The sequence below is a fragment of the Stegostoma tigrinum genome, chromosome 30 (genome assembly GCF_030684315.1).
Source record: "Stegostoma tigrinum isolate sSteTig4 chromosome 30, sSteTig4.hap1, whole genome shotgun sequence".
Taxonomy (NCBI): Eukaryota; Metazoa; Chordata; class Chondrichthyes; order Orectolobiformes; family Stegostomatidae; genus Stegostoma; species Stegostoma tigrinum.
In genome coordinates this window covers 35204713-35230257 of record NC_081383.1, presented here as the reverse complement: position 1 = coordinate 35230257, position 25545 = coordinate 35204713, and the positions used below count along the sequence as shown (strand labels likewise).

The window sequence follows — 25545 nt, the reverse complement described above, 5'->3', positions numbered from 1 at the left end:
CACAAGACCTGGTTTGTGAGGGTGGGGGAAAGGTGCTGAATCCCTAAAACTGTTGAACTTGGTATTGAGCCCAGGAGGCATGAGGGGTTCGCAAGTGGAAAATAAGGAGCTGTTCTTTCAACTCATGCTGGGCTTCACTTGAAGAGGAGTAAAGTGCAAGCGACTTCCCAAGATGTTGACACTCACCTGTCAAGGCAGTGAGAAAACTCTTTAAGATGAAATGCTCTGAACAGCTCCCTCTCACCTGTTTATGGCTGGAATTTTTCAGTGTCACTATTTAAAACCTATTAGTCTGCACTCATCAGGTTGGACCTGACAAGTTTTTGACAGTGAAGGAAATAATTGTATAATAAAACAAAGAACTGACGATGCCGGAGATCTGAAACAAAAAACCGAAACTTCTGGAGAAACTCAGCAAGTCAGAAGTCACTGGACTCAAATTGTTAACTCTATTCTTTTCCTGACTGATAATGCCAGATCTGTTGTTTCTCCAGTAACCTCTCTGCTGTTTGTTAAACCAGAATTGTTCATTGAGAGTATTTAATTTGGAATTTAAACATCTTACCCAACAGCTACACAGGGATTACAAGCTTGTCCAACCCCCTCCATTACACCCACTTCCATGTGCATTTCAAACCCAGAGATGGCCAGGATGATGATGGGATACATGCAAACCTGCCACTTCTGTAGACCCCTCACTGGCCTGTAGAAATATGTCCCCTGCAACTTTCTTTAATGCAGTTGGTCGAAGACATATGCAGTTGGTCACTGCATCCGTGTAGATTCTGGATCCCCTGTCTAGGGTGCGACACTGAAATTTCTCCCTGTTTGCCACAAATTACAGAGGGAAAGCCTATGGCAAGTATTAAAGTAATGAACAACAAATTGCTTGTTTGCTGCTGAGTGCAAATCTGGTCCAGTGCTTACGGTACCAGTCAGTGAGAGGGCTAGTGAAGTAAGCAGCAGTATAAAGGGCTGTAATAAATAGTTCTTGTTTGGACAATGCAGGCAGCATCACTCAGCGGTACAGCAATTGTTCTATGAAAAAGGACAGGCGCATTTATCATGGCAGATATTTCTGGATTAGAACTCGTCCAGCACCAGATAACTTGAGATTTCAACCCAACAATCCATAAGCCTATTATTAACCTTGCAATGTGCTATATTATTCTGATATCATGAATGTAAGAAAGAGCGATGCTGAACTAGAAACAGCCTGAATGATGTAGAACTCCTGTGACACCCCATCTCCAGCAGTAACTAGGAAAAAAATCTTGCCCCAGGATGGGAAGGGGTTCATACCTCAGCATGATCATTTCCCACACCTCACAAAGCACAATCTTCAAAAAAAAATTGGAATTTGATGTATTCGCAATTCCTATGAATGAAGTGACAATATAGTGAAGATCTTGGGGGAAACCAGACGATTATGAAAAGCCTGACTATGTTATAGTGATCGTGGAGCTTATGATCTTTTGGACACTGTTGATCACAATATTCAAATTCTGTTCCACGTAAGTACTGTCCATTATAGATGCCTCTTTGAAATAATAAAGTTTTACTGACCATTTCTATCTCAACGCCAGTTTTGAAGATTCTGTAGTGGGGCATATACCAGCGAATTTGTTTAGCTACCAATACTGCAAGCCACAGCACAGCTATCACAGTAGATTTAAAAGCATGTTATATAGGACCCAAATATTACAAGATTTAACTTGTATCTTGTTTTTTTGCATCAACATATCATTTCTGTAAGTAGCTATGTATTAAAACAGGCTGGAGTGGAAGATGTTTGTACTTGTCTTCCCTCTTGACATAGCTCATTATGAGTGTGAAGGTCTTGTTGCATAAAGCCTCCTTTGTGACATCAGTGTCCGATGCAGACATATTGAGCCAACATTCTGAAAATGGTTTTAAAATGAACTGGAACGTCAGCAATGGAAGGAAAAAATGTTACAAGTGTGCATGTTTCACAACTGGAAATAAACAATTGTTGAGCTAGACCCGAGGGAACAACATCTCAAAAGTGTCAAGATTTATTGGCACTGGCCAGATGGGACACAGTGACCTTTTCCAGTGCTCTATATTCTTACATTCCCATCTAATTCTCATATGGCTGTTAAGAGATTTTTATGATTTCATAAAGAAAACTGGCTGATATGGAGTCTCAGTTTCCAAATTTGTGGCACACTCCCTGCGGATGACTTGCTTTATATTTATGTGCCCAGTAATAATGGCTCATTATGTTGGAGGCTAGTTTCAGATTTCCACGTGTACAAGATGCGATCTCTGAATTACACTTGCTATTGGTTGACGTGTAGAACAGTAAGCAGAAAGTGCAATCAAAGGATGAGGGTGCTGGCAAATTGGCTTAAAATTTTGTTGCGGGGATCGTACCACTTGTAGCTGAGACAACACGCAGAAAGTAAAGCTTGAAAGGTTTGAGCCAACATTTAATATTGCCTTCGATAGGGAAGAAATATACAAGAAACTGGTTGCAATGTGCTGTTTGCGACTCCAATGCTTCACTACTCTCATTGCAAATATTACATTCATTTGAGAGTCAAAATGGGTCTTAGCCTTACCCAAGTTATACCGGGCATTGAAATAGTTTTCTTGTGCAATGATAGCACCTTAAATAAAGTAGATATGGTAATCTGCATCATTAAAACTACTAAATTAACTGCAAAACACACTGAAATGTCTGGATACCTTGCAAGGTGAAATATAAATACAAGTTCTTTTTTCCCTATGGGAAAGACAAATCAAACTGGTGGCTCCTACGAAACCTTGTGATTTATATTGGCCACATTTGCCTTACAGTGAATTCCAGAATGAAAGCAAAATAATAGAACTTATTGACAAAGACTCATCAATAAGAAGCTCAAGCAAAAAAAAGGCCAATATTTTCATTTTGTTATCTTTTGCTACTTAATGCAAACTAAATTAACGTTTAATAGATTCAGCACACGTGGGCTCAAGAATGAATGAATGTTATAAGCAGGTGTCATACCCTTTTGGACCATTGCTCTCTGTATGTATTTAAATTGAAAGAGAACACCTTGAAAAAGTGACCCACGGCATTTCTCCAGACAATCTTCCTTTAATACAAAGTCAACATATCTACATACACAGTGGTTTTTATAACCAATTATATTTTCAGATATAAGTAACAGTTGTTCAAAAGCAATAATCACTTGGCCCTCAAACAAATGACAGTTCCTTTGTTTTTCAACATCCCATTAATTTGGCTGTCATACTGGTTAAGTCTGGCAACTTCCACAAGTTATTGAGTAAATTCATCACAGACGTTGACAAGGAACATGTTGGAATAATCCCAGGGTAGCAATCCTCATCCCCAGGCTAATTTCTGTTTATCCCAACATATCAGAGTTCCATTTTGGGGGCAAAATAAAGAAGGAAAGCAATCTTGATAAATGAAGCACACCCTTAAAATGGTACAAAGAAATCTCTTTAAACATTCAGAATCCAATGATATATAACCAGTCACAAACATTTCTACAGTGAAAAAATAGACTGTCTTTAAACATAATATGAACAAATAAATGTATTTTAAATGCTTTTTTTTGTTTCTTTTAATTTGACTGATAATTTTTTTGTTAAAAAAGAACAAATACACAATTAAAAAAAAGATTATGTTTGTCATATGTTACAAAACACAAGATTTTCAAGAAAACCGCTCACAAATTCAACCCCTTCTGTTTTGTCTCGATGGTCTCCTCAGCTCATGAAGCCATCATGGTTTAGTTTTTTTTTCTCCCTTGTGGATTCTGTGCGTACATTTCTTTGAAGTTGTTCCATTCTTTAATTATGGTCTTGCTTTTTGCAGTCCCAAGGCCAAGCAGTGAAAAATATCTTTTGTAATGCAGTCTATTTTTAGACATTTTATTGGAAGATTGGAAGGTGGAGTCAGGGTGGAGAGTGGATCTCACCAGATCCTTCAGTTATTGGTCTATTGGTGGGTTTTAATTTTGGACAGATTAATGGTGAATGACATTACTGAAGCATCGCAGGGCTTTTCACTAGATGATTCATACACCAACTATTAACTTTATAAAAGGATAATTATAAAGCTTACCTTATTAAAAAGTAGGGACCAAGCTTGAAGCTGAATTATATCTGGGATTTGCACTGAATATTTATGCAAAGTTGGATTTAAGCAAATACCACTCAGGATTAATTACTGCACTAAAGAGAACCCCAGACTGGCTGTCAATTGTAATGTTCCCTCAAAAACACAAAGACAATTGAAGCACAAGTTACTCTCTGCTAACTACAAATCACCTCTGCTGATCAAGAAAGTAGGATCATAGTCTAAAGTGTAGGGAAGTTGAGTCAAATCAGCAAACGATATTTTGTTAGATGAGCATCAAATCTAATAGAAGGATATTTTTAAACATTGGAGAAGTGAAACTGTGGTATGATGAACCACTGAAGAGAACCCATTCGTGTTAATCTTTGTTCCTTGCTCAGTGTAACATTCACGATGTTCGCAAATCACTCATTCCTGCTGAGGGTCATTCATTACAACAATGATACCATTCACTTAACGTGGCCACTTGCAACTGCTCTTTTAGTCGGCTAATTTAATTTAGTTGCTGTCAACAAATTCCAACTTACCTATTTTAAAAATGTAAAATGACGCAACAAGGTCTGCCATTCGGAACTGGCCCCTCTTTGAAAGGGAGATATTCTTTCCACTGCTGAACGCTTACAACAACATGTTTATAAAAAAAGATGAAATCGCAGCAAACCTGTACTTTGTCAACAATGATGCCACCTGCCTAAGCGTGGTAAAATGTGTCTGGGATAACTGGGTTTGCCCTCAAACCATGCCCTTTGGAAAGATACTGATAGAGGTGAGGGTAGTGAGGCAAGTGATTATAATGTTAGCCGAAGGTCTTCATCGATCTTGCGATGTTCAAAAACCCATTACAACATTAAGGGTGTGGATTGTTTGTAAACATACATGACAATGACTTGGGGTTTTAACAAACAGGATGATCATTTCAAATGTGTCACAAAACAACTGCAGTTATTTAATACTTGTATTATTCAGTAATATTAAGTTTCTTCAATCCAACAAAGAAAGGCACTATTCTTTCTTTCCCACTTTCTTCCCAAACAATACATTTAGATTTGTTGCATTCTAATGCTTAGACAGGGAGATGAACAGATAACACAATTCTCTGAAGGGCTTTACAATTTCGCTGTTCTCAGGTGACTTCTCTAGTAAAAGGAGGGAACGTCTTGTGCTCCAAAGCTTTGAGTCCCTAACTTAGAGGCTGTGGTGTAAGTGGATTGGTTGTCTGTAGCAGCCCTCAGGATTGTACAAGTTCCAGAAAACACGTGGTCTTTTGTCCCGCCATCACATTCATAGTTTTGTTCTGATTATGAATATATGGTTATGTTATGATCATGTTGTTATTATTTAAGTAAGAGTGCTTCCTTACGTATAACTCATTCCCCCCTCAACTTACTTATTTAGATGCTGCAATACTACGTTTGTAATTATGAACAAGGGATGCTTCGGTGCTTCATGATGGAATGTGTAAATGCAGTAGTTCTAACTTATTCTTTACTTTCCTGTGTAACATTTTCAATTATCTCCGTGGTGTCTCCTACATGCATGATCCCTTTCTTAATAAAAAATCAAGTGAGAAGCTTTTCCCAGAACCCCTGCTTTGATCAAATAGAAGATTTAACACACTTGTGGTACTACTGAATTTCCTGTTCCTCAGCTCCACTTCAGGTCCCTGACTCCACTGGTCAGTTCAGCATTTTGAGGATACATGTCCTCATGCCTTTGGCTGGCTCACTACTGCCCCCAGTTGAGGTGATGTTTTATTCTGGTCTCATGTTTTCTATGATAAAGGTCAGAGGTCCTTAGCCACCCACTGAAGATGAGCCCATATCTGTCCACTGTTGACAGTGGTGGTTCCTCACCTAGATACAGTTTCTTCACTACCGCAGCATTAAAATAATGATAGAGATAGGAGACAAATCATGGAGAGATCTAAAATAGATTCACAAGTGAATCTGATGTAGGGAGAAGGCACAGATGCAGACATGCATAGATGAGGTATGGCACAGTGGGGACTGCCACAGGATAGAAAATAAAACTGCTACCTTTGATGACCACAGAGAAGCCAAAACTAATCTGAAGGGACATCTGCAAATGTGAGTTTGTGAGCGATTACCTTTAATGCTGTTCCATAGCTTAGATTAGTAAAAGGGATTTTAAGCAAGCAGAACTCTAATGATGTAACCAAAGACAGGATCCCATCTTTTCATGCTTTCCCTTCATTCACTTTCTGAATGACTTTTTGCTTGTCTGTCCTTAATATTTCATTAGATAGTCCACACAGGAGGAAATCCAGATCCATTTCACCACAGTTGAACACTTGAGGTAAGTAGGACGTGTCCCTAATTAAAATGATCCCCCTCCCCAACAGACCAGGGTCCTTCTCCTCTTCTGGGTTACAACATTGAGTTCCCTTAGGGTCCATCCAAAATATCTTCCCCTGGCGGTGGTTAGAATTAAAGTACTTTTCAAGCACGCTATATGGCTCAGAAGAGGCGCTCCATGTCCATTGTGGCCTGTTAGAGTTTGGTGATCAATGGCTTTTTACGTTGCATAATGATCAAAACTCCCAAGGTACTCCAACGCTGCTTGATAGCAGAACTGATACTCATCCTGAAAATATAGGAAAGGAAAATTAATCAAACTTAATGGTTTTTCAGTTCTCTGACTGAGTCTAAAGACACAAATGCTTCTTGTGAAGAAGGGAAGTGTTAAATTTGCAAAACGCTTCTCAAATCCCTGAGAATGTCCAGGAGCGACTTGCAGCTCATGAATTACAGACTGCTAAATGGAAATATTGCAACTAATGGCCATGCAGCAAGACCCCATCGAGCCAGAGAAGTGTTTGATATTATTAACTGATTTGATGGCGTCGGTTGCGTACATCAGGAAAATTGCTTTTAAGTCTAAGATTCACTATTTGGGATGAAACACAGATTCTAGGGTGGAATGCTCTCATTGCTCTGTTTTAGTGTTTTCTTTAGGACAGTTTGATATGAGAGTGACCAACATGCCACTCCCACCACCAAGTAAAGTCATTCACTCTACCACTGATCAGCTTATTGAGGGTTGACAGATGAACGTGGATGGCTTTCTCAATAAATCACAGACCACAGGACATTGGCACCCTGGGCAGCTAGAAACTGCGAGCCACAGAGAGGCTGGCAGCTTTTGGGTCCGAAAGCCCACCGATCCGGGCCTATTCCTCAGGGGATCCAGCAGTGAGAAGGGAAGCAATTTCATGCCCTTCTTGCAAGGTGGAAACCACAAGAACTGGGCAATCAGGAGGGTCAGAGGTGAGGTCAGTGGGATGACTCCCCTTCTGTGACTCTGATGCCTCCCTATTGGAAGTCACCCCCACCTTATCCGGCAGGCAAATTCCCATTCTTTGCCAGTCTGCAAATTACCGAGTGTTTTCATTTGAACATGGACTGTCTTGCTCAGGGCACAACTAGTGAATTGGTGAGGAGAGAATGACTTTCTTCCCACAGTATATTTCTTTCCAGGGCCAATGTTGCCAGTTACTTACCCCTGTCTACACCTTCAGACAGGAGAGTATCTCGCCTGTCGGGTATTTCTTATGCTCTCTTCCTCCAAAGTACACCGAAGCAACTCAACAATGAGCTGTGTAAGGGAATGCATTCTTCTGTATGTGAAACTGAACAAAACGTCTTTCACAAAGCATTTGTTAATTTGGGATGTGAACTGCAGAACAGAATAGAATCCCTGCTGTATGGAAGCAGGCCATTCAGCCCACTGAATCCACAACAATCTTTTGAAGAGCATCCCACCCAATCCCTGTAACCCCTGCAGTTCCCATGGCGAATGCACCTAGCCTGCACATCTTTGGACTGTGGGAGGAAACCGGAGCACCCAGAGGAAACCCACACAGGCACGGGGAGAATGTGCAAACTCCACACAGGCAGTCGCCCAAAGCTGAAATCAAACCCAGGTCCCTAGTGCTGTGGGGCAACAATGTTAATCTCTGAGCCACCATGCTGCCCACAGATATAATGCAATGCTGTCTCGGTTTCAACCTGTCCTCATTACCTGTGTGACTGATACTAGTAGCACGAGCTCAGCAGAAATTCTTCTTTAACAAGTGAAGCGAATTGTTCACTTTGCTTAACTGACATCTTTGTTGCAATAAGTTGTTTCTTTTTGACCCCTTTTATCTAAGGGCTGGGTTTGGGGTTACTTTTGATGAGGTGGTGCTGAAGAGGGCATATTCCCCACTTGCCTGGACTGGAACCCAGCTGTCCCTCAGTGATACTCTCCTGGGGCCAGCCTCAATAGATTCAGTGTGGGACTTCCGGCCACCTCTCTGGGAGGAGATTCTACACAGAAAAACAGCCAGTCAGTCCGGTTCATTGTTTGGCAGCTGTACAGGTCCAGGAATGCCGGAATGGTGTCTAAGTTAATTTCCAAAGTAGTATGGAGAAACATTGCTGCAGCTCTTCACAGGATCGGTAAGATCACCGTGTAGTTTTGGTTTCTTTAACATAGGAAGAGATACACATTAGGAGCAGTTCAGAGAGTGTGTGGATTCCTTGGATATTTTGCTACCCTAATGAAACTTGATTGAATGGTCTGGGTCTACATGTATTGGGGCTTAGAAGAATGAAAGGAAATCTCATTTAAGGGCATAAGATTCTGGAGGGCACATGCTACAAGAACATTTCCTCTCGTGGGGAAATCTAGGGCGGGGGAAGGCGGATTAGAAATAAGGTACTCCCAATTCTGACAGAGATGACGAGGAAGTATTTCTCTCAGAGGATGAATAGTTTGGAATCTTTCCTTCCCTAGTGAGCCATTCTATCCTGTCAATAGGAGTTTGGCTGAGGGCACTACCGTGAGGATCTCCTGCAGAAATGCCCTATAGCCGAGGTGACTGATCTCCAACATCTTCCTTTGGGCATGGCATGCCTCTAACCTTGTCCCTGATTCCCATTGGCTCCAGTTTTGCTGAGGCTCCTTGATGCCAAACCCAGTCAAATGCTGCCTCGATGTCATGGGCAATCACCCTCACTTCTCCCACTGAATGGCAGGGGAGGCTTGATGGACCACATGGCCTACAGCTGTTCTTCTTCCTTATGAACTTACGATATTCAGCTCACCTCTTGTTTATAACCTGATTGAGATAGCCTTCAAATGATGGACAGGTTGTCACTCACTCCCGTCTGTCACTGCTTTCAATTTTTTTTAAAGAAAGCACTTTTACAAACTGTCACAGGTACACCGGCCACTTCATAGCTTTGAAGCCCATTACGACAGTGTCTCCAACAGTGGTTTTGTCTGGAATTATGTGCGGGACACTGGAGCAGCATTGCTCTACATCTCATTCACAATTAATAACACTGTCCTGTGCAACTTGGATTGTTCACAATTCCTAGAATGATTCTACATGGACAAGCAGGCGTTTTTGGAAGGTAATGGAGCCCATGAATCCCATACTTAGTTGGAAAGAACTCAAGCACCTCAATGTTTTTATAATTGATTTCCGATTGATTCAAAGTTGCTTAATTCAAGCTATCCGAAAATTGATTTTTTTAAAGCAATGTCCACTTTTCTGTGTTAGTTATCTTGCACTATACAAATTATTGGATAATTAATTTTTATTGCAGCTGTCGAATTGTCAGGCACAGATTTATCCAGTTTGTTTAGCCAGCTCATCAGATAAACTGAAGAACTACCAACCTAAAACTGTGTGAGGCGGATCTCATTTGGGCTTTTAATATTCCACCAACAGCTGAATTCTTGTGCAGGGGAACACAACTGAAAAGCAGAGAGCTAGTGTTAAATGTCCTAGAACATTGCTTAGATCACATGTGGAGTCCTGTGCCTAATCTGTTGTTTGTGTTACATGACATGCATAGAAGCACTGTCCTTACCTCTGTCTGCACCATAGCAGGCCGCTGTGTTCGGAGCATCTTGACAGTCTGGAAGATATCCACAACTCCCTCGTACCTCATCCTTTCCAAGACAATGCTGAGTGTAATAAAAACTCCAGTCCTCCCAACTCCAGCACTGGTAAAATGAAGGATTTCACATTAGATTGTACAAATCAGACACCAAGTTAGTATATACTCCATCAGAGGTTAAGCTCCTGCAGTGAATCATGAACCTGCCCTGCCCATTGTGAGATGAGCATACGACCAACTCAGCCCTACTGATAGTTAACAGCATTCCAGCCATACTTCGCATCTCAAAAAACACTTATTTCAGCAAGCTTTAAAGGATACTGCTTCTTGAAATACAGCATCCATCACTTACCTGCAATGAACTGATATAGGACCATCTTGGCCAAACTGTTCCTTGGTTTTATGCACTTGCCCTATGAAGTCGATGAAACCCTCTCCAGATTTTGGCACTCCTTGCTCTGGCCAGTCTGTGAACTGGAACTGCCGGACAGTTCGTGAGTGGCCATCCTGGGGGAAAGAAAGACCATGTTAAGAACATAGAACATAAATCTGTACAGCACAGAACAGGCCCTTCGGCCCATGATGTTGTATCGAACTTTTACCCTAAACATAAGGTCTATCTACCCTCCAGCCCCATCTTATACTATCACTCATGTGCCTATCCAATAGCCGCTTAAATGCCCCTAACAAGGCTGACTCCATTACCTTCTCTGGCAACGTATTCCATGCCTCTACCACTCTCTGAATAAAGAACCTACCTCTGGCTTCTCCCCTATATCTACCTCCACTGACTTTAAAACTATGCCCCCTTATTATAGCTACCTCCAGCCCTAAGAAAAAGTCTCTGGCTGTCCACTCTATCTATCATTTTGTACACCTCTATCAAGTCACCTCTCATCCTTGGTCATTCTAAAGAGAAAAGCCCTAGCTCTCTCAACATCTCCTCGTAAGACCTTCCTTACAGTCCAGGCAACATCCTAGTAAATCTCCTCTGCACCTTTTCCAATGCTTCTACATCATTCCTGTAATGAGGCAATTACAGGATTAAACCCTGGATAGTGAGCACTTCCCCCGACTTAGAAAAGTATCTTATCGATAGTACAACAGTCTATGAGCAGGCAACTCCTTTTAACCCTTTCTACCAAATTTGGATTTGAAGAACCAAAATTTCCAGAAGACCTCGTCATAATGTTCTTCTGTCACAGCGAAGTTTCGTCTCACTGTGTGCTTAGACTTGTACAGGGTTCAAATGGAGGCCAGACAGGTGTGACGCTCTGTCTGTTAGAAATACACAACATATTGCACGTTGAGCGTAGGCAGTCTTGAATTAGATCCCCACGAACATACAGATCAAAATTACCTTCAATCAGGCACAGAATTAGAAAGGAAGGAGTATGTTATTATTTTATCCTTTCAAGTGAATGAGTCAGGCCTTCAGCACTGCACCCAGGCATTCAACTAGATGAAATCTCCGTTGTGAAGTTTGAGTTCATGGTCTGCTGTTTCAGGGGCAGGAATGTTATAGCTAAACCAAGGATGACACAATCTACTCAAATCTCTACATTCTGATCTGCCCCTGTATCTCTAAATGCATTTCTTTAAGGTTTTTGCAAATCCTTCTTAAATGTCACCATTGATTCAGCTTCACCAGCTACTTGTGGTCAAACATTCCACAGTCTAATAAACCTTTTGCGCAAAGTCCCTTCTAGCCCCTGACTAATAGTTGGTCTGTCTGCTTTTCTTTCTCAATTGTGTTGTTTCTTCCTGGCACACAGGAAATTGGGTGGACTAGTGGGCCAGTTGCTGTAATTGCTTTACATCTTGCATTGCTACATTTCTAAACATCCAGCACTCCTTGTAGCACCCTGGGGATGGAAGGTCAGAGAGATCAAGGGAATCTGCTTGATGGAACTTTGCAGTGAAGCCTGTCAAGTCTTGTCTCCCAAACATATCATGGAAACTAATCATTCCTGTGACTCTTTCCTTCTGCCAACAATTGGGTGGCAGTTAAAAATGTCCCTGTGTTCTGGTACATTGCTTTGCGATGGAGTCAAATCCTCCTGGAGAATTGCAATAATTTGGCAGCAACAAGACTGGGAGTGAGCGGGCAGGTGAAAAGCTGGAGTCGATGATGAGCGTTTGGAGCAATTCGATAATGTAAATTTTAATAAGTGCCTTCTGGGGAATCCTTTGCAAACCTATCAAAAATTTGACTAAGTTTGAAAACTTTCTGCTCGTTAAAACGGAAGTTTCTTGATCGACTCAGAACATGGCTGAGTAAGAACATCTCATGACACAGTCTTATCACACAATGCTACAATTGTAATGTGCGCAGGTATTTCCTAATCAACCTGTTGGCTGTCTTCTTCATGGGCTGTTTACGTGAATGCAAATGTATCAACCTTAGGTTACAATAAAGTCGGAACCAATACTCTCATTAGTTTGTAGTGTTCACTAGAAGTTGCCAACATTAACACCTATTGGTATTCCAATTTAGGAATTAATCATAAATGGATGCTAGTACACCAATAGCAGTCCTTCCTAAACTGCCATGTCCACCCAATTAAAAGAGGGACAGGCACACATGTACATTCAGATGGAGCTGAGTTGCCTATGCTTCAGGAGATACTCAAGGTTCTCGAGCTACAATTAACCCACCTTCGAGCTACAGGTAATTCCTGATTAAGGAAAAGTGGGCAGCACTCAATATTTCATTCACAACATCCGCAGAGAAAATGTACACAGTCACTTTCACTCCCTGATTAACTGAGATATCAATTTGCTTGTGGTTGTGTCATAATTATTATGATTGTAAATATGTTATTTGTAAACGTACAGAAATTGAATGGAAGCCAATATAGGTTAGTTCCATTCTTCTGAATTCTGTATAAAATTGGAATTGGAAAGGGTCTAATTGGGTGAAATTTCAGTGACAGGAAGAGACTTTTGGAATTTTATAAAATGACAATGAATGGGAAACATTTTGATTGACTGAAATTCCAGCTTTGGGCACTTTTCTGGAGCAGCTTGAGTCTCATGGTCTTGAGTCAAACACATTGCTGCCCTGACTCAAGTGCATCACTTGTTTGAATGAGAAGGCTGTGGGCTTAAGCCCTCGCCCAGCATCTTGAGCCCATGTCCAAGCTGTCAATTCACTGAGGGAGTGCTGTGCTGTTGGAGATGTGAACTTTCGAAACAAACATTATAGAGAGGCCTTGTCTGCTGGCACAGCATTATCCTATTGCATTACTTAAAGATGAGTTGGGTAATTTTACACATTGTCCTGGTCAATATTTATCTCTCAGCCAACATGAACAAAATGTATTATCCAGCCATATATCACTCTGTTGCTAATCAGACTTTGCCTAAGTTGTCTTGAGTGTTTGCCACATTTCATTGGTGTTCTATCATTTCAAATGAAATTTGGAACTTACTGAAATGAAAGATGTTCAGTAAGTGCAGGCCCTTTCCTCGACTCTATTTTCAAATTAAGCAAAAATAAATTGCAGACAGAATCCGTGCACAATGAGTTCATCATGTCAGCCATGCTTTGCAGAACATGTTGCCACAGCAACACAGTCCCGGAATGCAAACTGCATCTGCCAATCGCATACGGTATTCTAATTCTACAGAGGTTACTGCTGTCATGTTTGATATTGGAATAGAAATTTGGAACGGAATTGAATACAACTTGAAGGGACAAAAATTCAAAAGCTCCAGGGTTAACAGCACCAGGAAACAATTTTTAAAAGTCCTCAAAGATTCTCTGCAACCAACTCTACTGCATCAGCACTGATCTGACACACAATCCTAGATTTTCCAGTCTCCATCCATTTCAGAATGGAGTTGGGGAGTAGGAAGGGGGCATTTTAAAATTATAGACATTAGCAGCTCCCCCATTCCCATTCCCCAATTCCAGTTGTGCCATATTTATCGTGCTCTGGGAAAAGACGGTGAGTAGGAGGCATATGTTCAATCCTGTCCTTGTCCACTCCAACCTGAGACCAAGCACTTTAGACACCCAGTTATTTTGATGGTGTTGGGCCTGCTTCAGTAGGGAACCAGAGCCTTTCAGGATAACCATGAAGCACAGGGAGACTGGAAGAAGCAGCCTGCTGTTCTTAGAATCCTGTCACAGAAAGGTTTTAAAAATACTGTAAAATCTATTACTTCAGTTTTAAAGTTACATTCTATATTGTAATGTAGGTATGTTTTTACTGAAGTAATTATTATAAGGTTCAGTTCTGCAAACATAAGTTGACCAGTGCATCAATCAGCTTTGTGTAAGTGTTGAGGTGCAACTTTACCCAAAAGAAAAGGAGCTCTTATGTATTCTAAGCTGAAAAAAAACATACTTCGGATCGCTACCATAATAATCTGAAGGGATTTAAATGCGCAGCTTCTTACAAAATAAAGAAGCCATCTGAAACTTCCACTGAGAGGAAATTAATACACAGGCTCCTGAAATACTTTGATGCACTGATCATAGTATGTAGCACAGAAATTGAGGCCAACTAGTTGTTTCTACTTTCAGCAGACCCCATTTTTGCATTTTCTAGGGTTGGATAGCTGAGTCCGTTATGAATACTCGACTAAGGTTTGAAAGTTCCAGAGTAACATATCTCAACAGGGTGTGGCATTCACATTTTGTTTGATAGTTTTAAGATCTTATTGGAGGACCATCTGTCATTGACGTGGTTATTGAGAGAGATACTTGTTTTTCCAATGGATTGACCAATTAAAGGATTTAATTTTTTGAATGGGATTTGCTCCAGTATGATCTGTGGTTGAGTGACAGCTTTATTAAAACGTTGGAGGTTTGGTTTTACTTCCTCTCAATTTCAAAGGCATAGTGCCTGTTATCACCAAAAAGTAGATACTGGCTGAGTGGCTTTGGAGAATGTAAGGGTCACGGAGGTGGTGAGTGGGGTTCCACAGGGCTCTGTCCTTGGGCCTCTACTGTTTGTAATTTTTATTAATGACTTGGACGAGGGAATTGAAGGATGGGTCAGCAAGTTTGCAGACGACACAAAGGTCGGAGGTGTCGTTGACAGTGTAGAGGGCTGTTGTAGGCTGCAGCGGGACATTGACAGGATGCAGAGATGGGCTGAGAGGTGGCAGATGGAGTTCAACCTGGATAAATGCGAGGTGATGCATTTTGGAAGGTCGAATTTGAAAGCTGAGTACAGGATTAAGGATAGGATTCTTGGCAGCGTGGAGGAACAGAGGGATCTTGGTGTGCAGATACATAGATCCCTTAAAATGGCCACCCAAGTGGACAGGGTTGTTAAGAAAGCATATGGTGTTTTGGCTTTCATTAACAGGGGGATTGAGTTTAAGAGTCGTGAGATCTTGTTGCAGCTCTGTAAAACTTTGATTAGACCGCACTTGGAATACTGCGTCCAGTTCTGGTCGCCCTATTATAGGAAAGATGTGGATGCTTTGGAGAGGGTTCAGAGGAGGTTTACCAGGATGTTGCCTGGACTGGAGGGCTTATCTTATGAAGAGAGGTTGACTGAGCTCGGTCTCTTTTCATTGGAGAAAAGGAGGAGGAGAGGGGACCTAATTGAGGTATACAAGATAATGAGAGGCATAGATAGAGTTGATAGCCAGAGACTATTTCCCAGGGCTGAAATGGCTAGCACGAGGGGTCATAGTTTTAAGCTGGTTGGTGGAAAGTATAGAGGGGATGTCAGAGGCAGGTTCTTTACGCAGAGAGTTGTGAGAGCATGGAATGCGTTGCCAGCAGCAGTTGTGGAAGCAAGGTCATTGGGGTCATTTAAGAGACTGCTGGACATGTATATGGTCACAGAAATTTGAGGGTGCATCCATGAGGATCAATGGTCGGCACAACATTGTGGGCTGAAGGGCCTGTTCTGTGCTGTACTGTTCTATGTTCTATGTTCTATGTTCTAGGTGAGATGAAGAATGCTCATGGGCATGGAGGGTCCAGTATTCATCATTTCAACTGGGCTTATGTATGAATAAATGGAGGGGGCACTCTAGCCTGCCACCTTGCCATCAGCCTGTCTTTGTTGCCATCTTGGACCTGCTGCCGCTGGAGATGACAGGCTAGTGTCCACTCCACCCTTGCCTCTCTCGCATAAATTATGGTGGAGGGGGCTTCCTCAATGCGCCTTAAGTATCATAATGAAGATAATATCACATTTATGTAGTATGTTCAAAAGTAATTAGCAGGTCAATTCTAACTCTCTCTGTTCAGATTTGTTTGTTTTTGAAATGACTAAATTTGGACATATGAAATAATTTCTAATGTCCTATTTATACTCCTCTCTGTTTAAATTTATTTTGTAACTGGGCTTTATTAATCAAGTGATCTCATGCAGAGAATTTGTTAGTATTTCTCTTTATGGCTGCTTGGGGTAATCTGAAGTATTGATGGCCAATTCTGTTGAGCTCAGTATAACATTTAATGCTCTTAACCGTAGTTTAGAGCCTAGTTAGTGTCTAATTTATATACTTTATTTCCATTTCATTGATGTGCTCACATTCCTATTCTTCTGCTGATGGTGCAGGTCTTAGCTCAGAGACCATAGGGGGAGGGGCATCTCCCACCATCTGGTCAACATGTGCAGGGATATTCAGCTATGGCATGTTATCAGAATGACACAAGTCTGTCCTCACCCTTTGCAATATAACTGGAGAAGAATCAGGAGCCAGTTTGATTCATTTAGATCTCCCTTGACCAGGCATATCATGTTCAATTGTAATAGTCCTGCTGCTAGGCGGGCTGACAGCAGTTAACTCAACCAATCAGGAACAGAATTTGGATCTTTGTTTAGGCTGTTCCTTTCTACACCTGGCAGGTTACCTATCAATTCAGCTGTCACAACGACCAAAATTCATGTTTCTAGTAGCGGTTGCAGATCTCTATTTATTTTTATCACTCATTCTCCCCATCAGTTAAAGCACTTTACTCTGTGCAGCAATGTAAAGCTCAGAAGTACAGACATCAGTGAGGCTTCTCAAAGATGGATTCAATAGCACAACATCATGTCCCTTTGAAATAACCTGGATTGCTCTGAAATGTGGTGCCTGCTGTTTTACAAACATTAGTACAAAGGAAGATCCCAGAAAGATCTGAGAATTGAATAATCTGGTATCTGTTGGCAGTGGTTGAGTGAAGAATGCTGCCTGAAGCTGTGGTTTTCTTCACTTTCTGAGCGTTGGTTTGATATTTACCCCAAGACCCAACAGGACACTTTAATCATGTTCAGGGCTGCAAATCCACACTCATCTCAATCTCCATGGGCTACCAGTTTGAAACAAAAAGGTTATGATCAAATAGAGAAAAGGCTTCAACCCTGATGCCTGAATCCATACTTCCAAGAATGAAGAACAGCAGAACAAGTACCATTTTAAATCTAAGAGTCAAGAGCCAAACTCAGAAGAGTGTATGTTGATAGTTTATCCAAGATTTTCTGATGATGGTAACCTGTTTATATTGAATGCTACGAGTATCGAAACATCACGGAATGAATAAATTGTATGGGTGTTGAAACAACAGTGTGGAAATTCCAGCTCTTCGTGAACATCCCTGTAAAATTCCGTTAAATCTCGATTCTCAGGCTAATACCTCACACAATCCCACCTAAACCTTGGCCTATGGTAAAGCCCTATCTGTACCCAGGTCCTTGGTAAACTCGCTGCATTAATTATCTGAATTCGAGCTGTTGGACTAAAACTTTCCCAACAATCCTACTAAATCCAGTCCCTTGGAAATCCACAGCTTTGCAAACAAAATGAATCTTTGTTCATCATGGTGAATAATTTCATGCTGCTAATTTTTGCTCACAATAAAATGACTGAACTAAGTTAATCCAGAACCTTTCCCAGGCTCAACTTTAGTTGTTAAGTTAGTGCTTCCCCTGTGTGACCCCATTTCAATGCTTCTGATTGTGTGTGACCTCACAGAGAAAAGGGGATGGCAGTGGGTGGTTGTAGAAGGTCCTAGATGATGAGTGGGAGATGGGTAGATTGCTGAGAGGCAGGAGACTTCAGCTGATTAGGGGTTGAGTGTTTTGGGTTCCTTAGAAATTGACAGAAGGGGTTAAGGAACAGGAGTTGAGTGCTGGTGGAGTTGATAAAAAGCCAAGGTTTCTTCAACAAAAACACACAACCATTTTTGCAGGGGCAGCAGTGATTTAGCCTTAGAGAGCAATCATAGAGGCATTCAACACTAAAATACAACCTTCAGCCCCACCAGTCCATGTTGACCATAGTCCCAACTAAACTAGTCCCACCTGCCTGCTCCTGGCCCATATCCATCCAAACCTTTCCTATTCATGTGCTTATCTAAATGTCTTTTAAACATTGTAACTGTGCTCACACCTACACTTCCTCCAGAAAGTCATTCCACACACGAATCACCCTTCTATGTAAAAAGAAATCAGCCCACATGTCTTTTATTAAATCTCTCTCTCCTCTCACCTTAAAATTATGTCCCCTGATCTTAAAATCCTCCATCCTAGGGAAAACACACCCACCATAACACTATCCATACCTTTCATGATTTTATAAACTTCTATAAGGTCACTTCTCAACCTCCTATGCTCCAGGGAAAGAAGTCGAAGTCTATTCAACCTTTCTTTATAACCCAAACCTTCCATACCTGGCAACGTTCTGGTACTTCTCTACTGAACCCTCTACAGCTTAATAACATCCTTCCTACAACAGGGCAACCAGAACTAGACATAGTTGTCCAGAACAGCCCTCAATGTCCTGTAAACCTCGACATGACTTCCCAACTCCTATACTCAAAGGACTGAGCAATGAAGGCAAGTGGCCATTTGGCTATGCCTACTAATAACCACCTTAAATCAATACAATGATTTAAAGCACCCTCAAAGCTTTTAGCATTCAGTCTGAGCTTCACTGCAATTACAGCTGTCTTGGATCTCTCAGCCTCAAAATCATTCCTCACCGCCTCACAGACTCCTTTACTTAGTGTTGTCAATGCTCTCTGTTTCATGTGCGATGTATTGATGCTGTGCTATTGTTTGAGACTCCTCACAGTGATAGACAATGAATTCTATTTATCCTGTTTATGTAGTCCTTTTGTTACATTGTGTGCCTAAAGCTCAAATCACTTTTCCTCTTGCAGCACAGTGGTTTTGCTCTTTGGGCAATTTTGCACCAGCAGCAACCTACAAAATGGAATGAACTTTGCAAACTGGTTCAAAAATCAGTGAATCATTTATAACAACATACTGTTTTGCATGTGCTACTGTTTTAAATGAGAAGCCCAGAAATGGAAGGATTAATATTCTCCATTTCAGGAAAAACTTCCCTTTGAAGATTAACTTCACACGGTCTTATTATTTATTCCTGTTCTGTAAGATTTTGTTTGGGTTTTGACAGGCATGGCTGTGCTGATAAATCTACCTGTTAAGGGTATGGGAATCACTGAGAAAATACACCAGCTGGCACAGGATAATAGTGCTGACATATTGACACTATACACAACATCGTTTCCTACAGATTTATACAATTGATGAGAATGTCAACAGTGAAACTGTGCCTTTCAGGAGGATGTGCTCCAATTATTGACAGAAGAGAGTGAGCAGAACAAGGAAGCTTCTGCAAAAGCACATTAAGGAGGAAAGTTCCAGGGAAGACTCATATACCAGAGAAAATGCAGGTCACTTGCATTTCTCTCATGTCAATGGAAAGAAGTTATAAAGGACAAGTCATAAAAGTGACTTTGTTACATAAGGTCAGTCTGATTTTCATTGTGTACCATACTGAAATAGATGTTTTCGCTATTCTTATCAAGAACCATAAAAATGTGGAACTGGTTCTCTCTCAGTATTCCGTTCCTCCTATAACCTTGACATGTTTGAAACTAAAGCTTGGTGCGTTCTTGGTATCCCAATGGCCTCTATTACTCTTCTCAACCTTCCTGAGCAATGGAGTGGGTGCTATTGATACCAACATGGCCACTAGCTGCCTACACTTGACAGCAAGCAATGTCACAGAGCCTTCACCCCCTCCCACCCCGGTCCCACTGCCCGTCCTGTTGATTGCACCGTTCCCTGCCCCACCTCGCTGCCAGCCACATCCCCCATCGTTCCCCTCGCTTCCCAGCTTCGTCACCTTGTTTAGGAAGTAGAAAAACGAGTGAGGCACAAAGAGCACCAGGATGCTACATGAAATAAAACATGAAGTTGTGTGTTGTCGATGGCAGTGACATCTAAAGGTCTATTTGTCTCTAAGGGCACTCTCTGCAGTTGCAATGGGAACAATTGCAGCCTTTCTTAAATAAAAATTGAACTGGCCTATTTATGGGGAGTGCTGATATTCTCTTTGAGTTATTTTTGTGGCCTTTGTTCTAACTTAAAACATACTGCTTCATTACTTCAATTTACTGACATAAATCTTTAAAAATCTTTTTTGACAAGACAAAGCTTCTTATTTAAGAAGTGGTCCTTTGATCATCTCCAGCATTTCTGCACTGCAGACTTTATTTTCTTCAGTTTAACATCAGTTACCTTCTTATGTAAAGCTGCAATCCAATTACAAGATAGTTTGTGCTAACTTCCCTTTTGGGGCTGGGTAGCACTGCAAAGTAAGGCCAACCGTGCTGGTTTAAGTCTTGTCCTGGTTGAGGACACCAAGAAGGTCCCATCTTCTCAGGCTCATCCCAGGCATGAGGCATGGTGACCCTCACGTTAAACTCACTGCCAGTCGTCTCTCTTTCTCACTAATGAGAGTGCAGCCTCGGGTCCCCTGGGGCTATGGCGACTTGCACTTTCATTCTGAAGTTCCCACAGCACAGCACAACACAGAAACAGTTCCATTTCGGACTAAATCAACAACACAGTGTGGAGCTGGAGGAACACAGCAGGCCAAGCAACATCAAAGGAGCAGGAAAGTCAGTGTTTCATCAGGACTGGCTGATGGATGTAAACCCAAAATGTCAACTTTCCTGCTCCTCTGATGCTGTCTGATTTGCTGTTTCTCCAGCTTCACACCGTATTGACTCTGACTCTAGCATCTGCGGTTCTCGCTTTCTCCATTTCAGTCTGACTGTTCGCTGCTGATGCTGACGTTACATGAGACTCCTCTCCCACCTGATTGTATCACAACCAATCAGCATATCTGTCTATTTCTTTCTCCCTTATATCTTTTCTCACTTATCTAACTTCCCATCAAATACAAGAGCTAGATGTATTGGATGTGAGTTTGCTCACTGAGCTGGAAGGTTCGTTTTCAGACGTTTCGTCACTTTTTTTTATTTGAAAAAATATACTTTATTCATAAGAATACAAAAAATAAAACATATTTACACACCTACCCAGTCATGCAAGCTGCTCCGGGTTACCCAGGGGGTACATACACCAACTAAAGGCAAAAAACAAAGAAGGAAAAACAAAGCAAAGAAAATACCCCGGCAGTCGTCACCCCGCACAGTCCCTGTTGGCCCCCTGACCAGTTGGGGAAGGCGCCAGCTGGGCCCAGTTACCAGATAGGGTTCCTTTTTCTATTCTGGACGAGGGGTTTCATACGGTGGTCTTTCCCCACCGCGCCTTGGCGGCGGCTGCCCCGAGCTTTAACGCGTCCCTCAGCACATAGTCCTGGACCTTGGAGTGTGCCAGTCTGCAACACTCGGTCGGGGTCAGTTCTTTCAGCTGGCAGACCAGCAAGTTGCGGGCAGACCAAAGAGCGTCTTTCACCACATTGATGGTCCTCCAGGCGCAGTTGATGTTGGTCTCAGTGTGCGTCCCCGGAAACAGCCCGTAGAGCACGGAGTCCCACGTCACGGAGCTGCTCGGGACAAACCTCGACAAATACCACTGCATCCCCCTCCAGACCTCCTGCGCATAGGCACACTCCAGAAGGAGGTGATCAACAGTCTCGTCCCCCCCGCAGCCACCTCGAGGGCAGCATGCGGTGGTGCAGAGATTCCGGGCATGCATAAAGGATCTCACTGGCAGAGCCCCTCTCACCGCCAGCCAAGCAATGTCTTTGTGCTTGTTTTAAAGTTCTGGCGACGAGGCATTCTGCCAAACGACTTTGGCAGTCTGCGTGGGGAACCACACGACAGGATCCACCTTCTCCTTTTCCTGAAGGGTTTTGAGGATACTAAGTGCTGACCACTGCCTGACGGCCTTGTGGTCAAAGGTGTTTCCTTTCAAAAATTTCTCCACGAAGGACAGGTGGTACGGAATGGTCCAACTACTCGGAGCGTTCCGCGGCAACGAGGCCAGGCCCATCCTTCGCAACACCGGGGACAGGTAGAACCTCAGGAAGTAGTGACACTTGGTGCTTGCGTGCTCTGCACCACCGCACGCATCTACGCACAGCTTGATGCAGCCGCACACAAAGGTAGCAGTCAGGGCAAGGGTGGCGTTCGGTACGCCCTTTCCCGCATTTTCCAGGTCTTTGTACACGGTGTCCCTGCGGACCTGGTCCATCCTCGACCCCCAAATGAAGTGGAAGATGGCCCGGGTGACAGCAGTGGTGCAGGTCCAGGGAATAGGCCAGGCCTGCGCCATATACAACAGTACCGAAAGCCCCTCGCACCTGACAACTAGGTTCTTACCCACGATGGAGAGGGACCAGAGCGTCCACCTGCCCAGCTTCTGCTTCAATTTGGTGATACGCTCCTCCCAAGTCTTAGTGCACGCCCCAGCTCCAACAAACCAAACACCCAGCACCTTCAGGTAGTCTGTCCTGACAGTGAAGGGGATGAAGGAGTGGTCGTCCCAGTTCCCGAAGAACATGACCTCGCTCTTACCCCTATTGACTTTGGCACTCGAGGCCAGTTCAAACTGGCCGCAGATGTCCAATAGTCTACTCACCGACCGACGACTGGTGCAGAAGACGGCGACATCGTCCATGTACAGGGAGGTCTTGATCTGAAGGCCTCCGCTGCCTGGGATAGTCACGCCCTTCAGGCTCACGTCCTTCCTGATGGATGCGGCGAAGGGCTCCACACAGCACACGAACAAGGCAGGAGAGAGCGGGCAGCCCTGCCTGACTCCAGATCTAACAGGAAAACTGTCTGATTCCCACCCGTTGATCGAGACTGCGCTAACGATGTTGGCGTAGAGCAGCTGGATCCAATTGCGGATGCCCTCCCCGAACCCCAATTTGGAGAGGACGTCCCTCATGTAAGCATGAGAGACCCTGTCGAAGGCCTTCTCCTGGTCCAGGCTGACGAGGCAGGTGTCCACCCGCCTGTCCTGTACGTAGGCGATCGTATCCCTGATGAGCGCAAGGCTCTCAGCGGTCTTCCTGCCTGGCACAGCACAGGTTTGGTCAGGGTGAATCACCGACTCCAGGTCAGACCCGACCCGGTTGGCTATGACCTTGGCCAGGATTTTGTAGTCCACGTTCAATAGTGAAATGGGACGCCAATTCTTAATTTCTTCCCTCTCCCCCTTCCTTTTGTAAACGAGGGTGATGATGCCCTTCCTCATGGACTTGCACATTTCCCCTGCCCGAAGCGCACTATCGTACACCTCCAGCAGGTCCTGGCCGGCCAGATCCCACAGAGCGGAATACAGCTCGACCGGTAAGCCGTCGCTTCCGGGAGTCCAATTCCTCTCCAAGGACTTGGGGGATCTGGTCAGCTCGTCCAGGGATATCGGCCAGTCCAGCCACTCCCTCGTGCTGTCGTCTAAGACCTCCGTGATAGACGACAGGAACGACTTGGAGGCCGTGCTGTCCGTGGGCTTCGTGTCGTACAGTCCGGCATAGAAGGATCTGCTGATCCTCAAAATGTCGGGCCGAGACGACGTCACCGAGCCGTCGTCCTCCTTCAGCTGGCTAAGCACAGACCTCTCTTTGTGCACCTTCTGAAAGAAGAAATGCGAGCACGTCTCGTCCTGCTCCACAGAGCGAACCCTGGACCGGAAGATTATCCTGGAGGCCTCCGCGGCGAAGAGCGAGGCTTGCTGGCCCCTCACCTCGCGGAGGTCCTCCGTGACATCGACCCCCATCAACTGCAGAAGGAGCAGGTTCTGCACCCTTTTCTGGAGTCGCGACAGCTTTCCCCGCCTCTCTCTCGCCTTCCGAACACCCTTGAGGACAAAGAACCTCTTGATGTTCTCCTTCACCGTCTCCCACCAGTCGCCCGGAGACTCAAAGAGGGGTTTCACGGTTCTCCAACTGGCGTACTCCCTCTTAAGCTCCTCGACGTTCTCTGGGGTCAACAGAGTCGTGTTGAACTTCCATGTCCCCTTGCCGGCCGGCTGGTCGTCCTGTAAGTGACAGTCGGCCAGCAGGAGGCCGTGGTCAGAGAAGAACACCGGCTCGACGCCGGTGGACCTGACCGAGAACGTCCGTGACACAAACAGGAAGTCTATCCTTGAGCGGATAGACCCATCAGGCCGCGACCAGGTGTACCTCCGCTGCGCTCCGTCTGCAGGGGTGTTGAAGACATCGAGCAGCTTGGCGTCCTTCACCGTGCCCATCAGGAATCTGGACGTGACGTCCAGTTGACTCCCCCCACCCGCTGTCCCCACGCCGGATCTTCCATCTGCATCGATGATGCAGTTGAAGTCTCCGCCTAGGATGACCAGCCTGGACGTAGCCAGCAGGGGTGGAAGCCGCTGCAGGACAGCCAACCGCTCATTCCATACTGCTGGGGCGTACACATTGATCAGCCTCCGGGGAGCGTTCCTGTAGGTGACGTCAGCCACTAGGAGGCGCCCCCCCACTACCTCCTGAACTTGAGAGATGGTGAAGTCGCGCCCCCGCAGCAGAATAGCCAGGTCTGAGGAGCGACAGACGTTACCCCCCGACCAGATCGAAAGCCCACAGGTCCAGGCGCCGGACCATTTCCCGTACCTGCCGAGGTGCGGTATCCCGCACTCCTGCAGAAACAGGAGGTCCGCCTTGATGGTGGTCAGGTAGGCCAAAGTGGATACACATCTTGCGGTGTACTTGACACTGCGCACATTAATGCTCGCAACTCGTACCCCCATTGAGGGCACTGACTGCAGTACCCTCCCCAAGTCCAAGGTCCAGCCCCTCCATCTGTCCCTTCATGCCCATTGCTCGGGCTAACTGCTGGACGCTCTCCGGGCTCAGGAAACCGTCCGTGCTGCCTTCTGGGTGGCATCCCCCCGTCAGGGGTGCAGAGGCAGGAGGGTCCGGCTCTGGGTCAGGCTGGGGACGTGCTGTTTCCTCCTTCCCACCTGGAAGTTCCGGGGGGCCCTCCAGTGCCCCAGCGGCACTCGACTGGGTGTCGGAGGGAGCCTCAGGACGCCTCCCGTCACCTGGAAGCGGGGTGCTGCTTTCCTTCTCCCTCGAGATCTTTAGCTTCTGCTTTGGGCGGCCCTCTCCGAATCCCCCTCGTCAGAGGAGCTCTTATAGCCCCCCTGTAGCTGCCTCTTCCCGCCTGATGGTTGCGGTTCCTGGGCCCGTCGACGCACCTCCCTCCTCGCTTTCCGGACCGTCGTCCACTCCCCTGGGTCGCCTGTCGCTGCCTCCAACAACTCCGGGTTGTCGGCGGGGGGGCCTGCAGGGGCGCTTTGCTGGCCTCGGGCC

At 44.3% G+C, this 25545-nt stretch overlaps 1 protein-coding gene across 1 annotated transcript in view; it reads right to left on the bottom strand.

The window, feature by feature from the left end:
• Window positions 1-2493: 2493 nt before the first annotated feature.
• The window catches only part of LOC125465764 (receptor-type tyrosine-protein phosphatase delta-like), a 472774-nt gene continuing 449722 nt past the window's right edge, over window positions 2494-25545 (bottom strand). The window contains exons 34-36 of the mRNA XM_048559575.2: window positions 10379-10533; window positions 9997-10132; window positions 2494-6718 (exon numbers count right to left, since the gene is read on the bottom strand). Coding sequence (XP_048415532.1) covers window positions 6650-6718; window positions 9997-10132; window positions 10379-10533 — 360 coding nt within the window. The 3' untranslated portion in view covers window positions 2494-6649. The remainder of the gene's footprint in view (window positions 6719-9996; window positions 10133-10378; window positions 10534-25545) is intronic.